Raw genomic sequence first — 6,000 nt, 5'->3', positions numbered from 1 at the left:
GATGAGACCAAAACATGACGCACCTCTGGTTCCCTTCAGCAGGGCAGAGGAAGATATCACCTCGGTAAACTAGTTAGATTCACTCTCACAGTTATTTAAATATCAACTTAATGTTTACATTACTCGTCACTTTCATGATAAATAATAAGTATTTTACTCTTGGATAACGTTTAAACATTCGGTCCCTACGAGTTGAAACTGTTAGTCTTACAACTTCCTTCTTGCTTACACAAAACAACCTGCACATGCTGCTATTGCTACATAATATAATGAGAGATGATAGTTTTGTATTTGAAGATGACACATTCTGCTGTTGGAAATGTAATCGAATGCATCACAGCCTCAGAATTTGTGTCTATAAAGTGATAAAAAGTGTCTATAGAGACATATAAACTCCTCAGACCTGTTCACTTCTCATGTCTTCCCCTGTGTGTTGCTTCATTTGAAGAATGAATTGAAGAACCACCAAACCTCTTCAGACAGCTCTGCGTGCTTTCATGCTCCGAGTTGCTGCCCCCACGATAAAGTGCAGGTGTGCCTAATTAAGTGGCCACTGAGATTTAATTTAATACAGTTTAAAAACCTCACTGTATTCAGCCCTTTGAGCCTTGGGTAGGAGAAAACATGAGGAGCTCTTTGCTACCTGCTTGAGCCCTGACATTTTGACTGACTTGAGGGTGATGCTGTGTTTTGACTTGATGTTTGTTGTCTTGGTAGAAAACAAATCTGGAGTCACAGATCACTTGTAGACAGCATTGTGCCTCCTTCCTCACACCAGTGCCTTTGAAATTATTTTCTATTTCTATCTCCTGTTCAGAATGACCTTACTGAGATATGTCATGTTTGCTATCTTGTTTTTTTTAAGAGTTGTTTACTGACCAGCTGTTGGGCCCTTTGAGTTAGAGTTGTACTTAAATTCACTGTGTAGGATTACTATGAACAAACTCAACTGATGTATAGTTCAGTGCATGTAATCTGTCATTTATTGTGCACTTGAGTTGATAAAGGTCAATGTGTGGAGACGTGTACACATTTGATAGTAGTATTTTTTTCTGTTCATTAGGAACCATCAAGAATCAGTTTACATTCAGTGGGATTGAAATATAGAGTGAAAAATTAAAAAATAAATATTGTGCAGGCACTGGAGGCAATCAGTGATCAAATGTGGACACTGAGAAGTTTGTATTAACTCTGTTTTGCTTTTCTGTTTGTTATATTCCAAATGTTCTACAGAAGTACAATTGTGTTTTATTTGTTTCATGGCACAGTTAATTTGTAAGCGCAACAATATTTTGACTTTCATTGTGTTCGTTTTATGTTTTCTTTTTGTTTGTGGTTTCTGATTCTGACAGAATAAATAGAGATGTTTTATATCATATGTATGAGTGTGAACATCACTATCAGCACTGTCGGTATAGTTATGGGCCTTAGGAGGGCAGCATTGTCACATAAAAGCATAGTATGTGTGTGTGTTTGCAGTCTTGTTTTAGTGCAGGAAGCCAGAATTGAACTTGTAGCCACACTTGCTGCTAGATGTCAAGAATAGATGAGATTTTATTCATAAATAGAGCACACCAGTCTTCAGTCAGTGATTGGAAATAAGCAGTCTTGTTGGAGGTAATAAATGCAGAACACATGCTTACAGAGACATTTCCATGTGCAGGGCCACGGTACGGGAAGGAAACTTACAGTACGACCACGTCTGAGGCTTTATTTCCTGTTTTTACATAAATCAGGAAAACAAAGAGCAACAACAGCTGCTAGTCAGTGGAACCATCACCCCCTCTTTATCCATGTGATCTCAAACAGATGTTAGCAGTACAAAAAAAAAAAAAAAGAATCCATGTATTGAACTGCATTGCACAAAGCAAGATTCAGGTAGTTGAGTATGCTACTTCTGCTGTTTTTAATTGGCTAGAAAATACAAACCGTTCTGCTGTCACTAGTAAAATCTGTTCCGGAGTCAAGTGAAAATGGGTCTATATACCTTCATCTTTTACTGTTTCTGTAAAACAAGTCAGAAGAGCAGTCTAGGATTAGGCCACAACACACAGGGTTTACAGGAGAACTTTTTGGATAACAACTATTTTGGAGAATGATCTTTGTTGACCTCCCACTGTGGCTGATGAGGAGCAGTGAGCTCTGTTCCCTTCACACATGCATCTACAGGCTGTTTTACCTTCTGAGAGGATTCAAAAGACGTTTTAGACAAACATTAGTGTTGCAATTCATAGTTATTATTATTCGTTACATTATCTAATATTTATTGCTCAAATTATGTTTTTTTTCCATACGCATGAACATAAAATCAAACAAATTATAGGAGGTAAAAAGGAAATTCTCAGCCTAAACTAGTACCTCTCTAACACGTTAATCAAAAACCACTGAGCACCATCTGAATTAAAGCAAACACATCGGTAATTCATCCCACAATCAACCGCCACATATGTTTTTCTATTGGATATAAATAGTAGATATATCTGTTACTCAACCTCATCCAACTGCACTAAAAGAGGAAAAAAAAAAAGACTGATAACTATCAAAACCTCTGGTCATTTCACCATTGCTGAATTTGAAAATATTAGTACTGTACAAAAATAACATCAACATTTAAAGCCTGGTATTTAAATTAATACTACAGGGATTCTCAAAGCACTGTTTTCATGTTAACTTTAATCTTGTGGGGTGTTTGGAGGAAAAACTTGAACATTAACACGGTAACTTTCCAAACTGCCCCTCCTCAACCCCTCATGCCAATCACAGTCCTGAACCACTCCTCTTGTTGCATAAATAATACATCCATATGTGTGTTTTTTGTTTAGGTATAATGTTGTACACCTGCTGATCAGCCTAGAGTTACCACTGGCACACAGCATACACACCTACATACAGTATATCCTAATGAACCACTTGTTTTTTTTTTGTTTTCAATATGATGCTGTTGGTGACTCTGGGCTGTAGGCTAACCTGTGAACAAGAACATAATAAGGCCGGAGAAGGAGAGCAGACTATCAGAGCTTCCATCTGTTGACGCAGACTGACAGAAACATCAGACAACAGAGGTTTTCTTTGGTAGGTGCGATGATGATGATGAAGATTGCAGTACAGGACGTAAACATGACTTCTCTTAGGCTCTGTTGGAAGCGAAGCGTGGGGCTGAAAACCATATACTGACTGTAAAATTAATACTTCAAGTCCGTTAAAAGTCACTGTGAGGAAATCTCCATGTGCTAACCAGACATTGGTTTGTACAGAAAAAAATGGAAACATGAGTTAAATATATTCAACTTTTACAGATAAACACAGAAATTTAAACACAGCAGGGCGAAACAAAAACAGAACATGGGTCTCAAACAAAAAAACACAAGTACATTAGCTCTCTTAACTGTATACTGTGGGAAAATATCACTTAGTTTTGCACTTTACAAAGGTAAAACAAGGTCAAATTTCCCACCATGGAGAGGATCTGGAGTTTTTTTTTTATATTAACAGTATTGCACATCAAGACAAGCTCCTTCTAGAGTGTCAAAGAGTCAGAGAGCTAACCAAACACTTTACTATCACTACAGTGCTCCCATCACTTCTCAACTACTGTAAAAATAACTACAGCAAAGTGACAACTGTTCCTTACACAGAGAAGTTGATTGTAGTTATTAGCATTATTTGGCTGCTATTTAATAAAAAAAAAAAAAAAATCAGCATCCATTACTTACTTATACACCCTCTTACTAAAGCTTAATTTATAGTCATGGGACAACGAACCTTGCTCTGGACAAAAATGGCAACGTGAGCACAATGTTTAACACACGTCTGACCACGAACTAACTCACATTTAGTACAAAAAAATAAAAATCATTCAAGGCTTCTAACGGGGCAGCACCGACATCATTCCTGGTTCAAAAAGCTACTGCAATTAATTCTCAGCACTTGATATAAATAAAATTCAGTGTGCCAGATGTGTGGTTGCATTATCACATCAGGACAGTTCAGGGAGTGAGCTGAAGTCTCGTTGCTCCACATAGCAAATTGTACATATGTGCCTAAAAACCATATGGAACAAAAACATAATATTTGCAAATTTTATTTTCCTCAGGACTGGTCTACATTCGGTAAGTGCTGCTCAGTTTTCCTCTCCACACTTTCTCTGACCCCCACAGATACCGTTACAACTCCCAGCAGCAGTTATCAGTCTCATAGCAGCAGTGACTACAATAACATTTAATCATTGTGAAAGTTGTTGTTTGGAATTAGAAAAATTCAATGAGCTAGACTGCCCCACTCGTCTCTCCAAACTTTACTTTAGATCCTCAGGTTACACAACACACACCTCCACAAATCAGCTCGTCCTGTCTTACATGAATGTTACAACAGAGCTATAAATTAATAGAAAAATAAAGGCAACTATTATCAGGGGTTGAATAAGTGGAGTCTGTCAGACTGGCTTGTCCCTTTCAGGATTTAAATGGAACCCTGTTGCTGTGATTTTGTGTAAAAAATAATAATAATGATAATAATTTCCAAAGTAAAATGTGATTTTCTTTCCTCACGGTGATGGTCAAACATTAGAAACAAGGCTTTTCAGGGGACGGTCCGTGGCTTGTGACAGGAACTCCTCCCTGGCATCATTCTTCTTCCTTTTCCTTCTTTTTCCCTTTTCCCTCTCTCCTGTCTGTTTGTGTCCCGTCTCCATCAGTTGGAGGCCTGTGTCGTCATAATCAGTCTCTGAAACCTTCCACCTCGCCTCACTTGCTGACGAGGAAACCTCCCATCCATCGTAACTTACAGGCGAACCAGCGCCGCAGGGGGCAGAAGTATTCAAAGTGGAACTGCTGGAATTCAGGTGTCTTGCGGATGTCCCTCAGGAAGGCAATGTCCAAGTCCGACTCTGTCAGCATGATGAGGAGCAGCAGCAGGGCGAACAGCAGTCCGATGGTAACCAAGAACAGACGCAACACGCTCAGGACGAACTTGTTGAGCTCCTCCACGTCGCTGGGTGGCGACGGCCTGCTCCTGACCATACGCAGCGCTCTCCTGCCTCTCCCTCCCTCCGCCGCCTGCCCCTCCTTCGACGTGCCCGCCTGTCCCTCCTTCTGCTCGTCCGCGCTGCAGGTGGAGCCGTTGAGGTGGCGAGCCAAAGGCATCTCGTGGCCGTGCTCGGCCACGGGTGTGGGCAGCATGCTGTCTGAGGGGCTGTACGCCTCGTCAGAGATGACCGCTGATGTACTCGCCTCGCTGCCGTCCACCATCTGGCCCCGGGAAGGCATGAAGGAGTCGCCATGGGAGACGGAGCGAACAGGCGTGGAGTGGGCGCTGTCTCGCAGGGACTCCAGACCTGAACGCACAGAGCAGAGGAAGACGGCTCATGAGGGAGATACAATATTTACAGTCATTTAAAAAAAGGGATTATGTGAGAGGACTCGCATCAAACTGGGAATAAATGAACTCAAACAGTGTGATCTCCTTCCTAACAGCTGGAGACACTTAACACACACTGTATCAATGGACCTGTGTGTGTGTTTACAGTGTCAAACTACTGTAAAGCAGAAGATGCATGTTTCTACATATAATTTAATTGAGGCGAAAGTCGTGATTCTATGTGAATCAAATTAGATTTCAGATTATTTCTATTACATACCACCTTTTTAAATCTGTGTTTACTTATTTTTGATTTCAAACACAAATCATCTGACATATTCCTTGGTGATGTAATGAAATGTCTCCTCCTAATTCATAAGATTTCCAGTCTGTGTTATTAGTGGGGCAGATTTGCTGCAGTATCACTCCAATTAGAGCTTACACTGTTCACTTCCTCCTGTGCAGGTCGGATTTCATCATAGTTTACAGCTACGGTGTTTTTCTCTTCTGTAAACTCATGAAAAATGAAGAACCTGTCCCTGCTTTTTGAAGCCACTTGAAAAAGTTTCTCCGAGGGGAAATTGTCTTCATTTGCGATTCATTAGAGATTCACTCAGCCTCTTTGATTCTCAGGCTGACTCGCTG

The 6,000-nt window shown here is 40.3% G+C and overlaps 1 protein-coding gene across 2 annotated transcripts in view; it reads right to left on the bottom strand.

Annotated features, from left to right (window-relative positions):
* Positions 1-1,545: 1,545 nt before the first annotated feature.
* LOC310984110 (FERM domain-containing protein 5-like) overlaps positions 1,546-6,000 on the bottom strand; it is a 70,080-nt gene continuing 65,625 nt past the window's right edge. For both annotated transcript variants that reach the window (XM_083969231.1, XM_083969232.1), the window contains exon 14: positions 1,546-5,332. In XM_083969231.1, the coding sequence (XP_083825357.1) occupies positions 4,743-5,332 (590 nt within the window). In that variant the 3' untranslated portion in view covers positions 1,546-4,742. The remainder of the gene's footprint in view (positions 5,333-6,000) is intronic.

This window comes from Trachurus trachurus, assembly GCF_905171665.1.
Source record: "Trachurus trachurus genome assembly, chromosome: 3".
Taxonomy (NCBI): Eukaryota; Metazoa; Chordata; class Actinopteri; order Carangiformes; family Carangidae; genus Trachurus; species Trachurus trachurus.
Note: the sequence above shows the minus strand (reverse complement) of the source record. Positions and strands in the feature narration are given on the sequence as shown.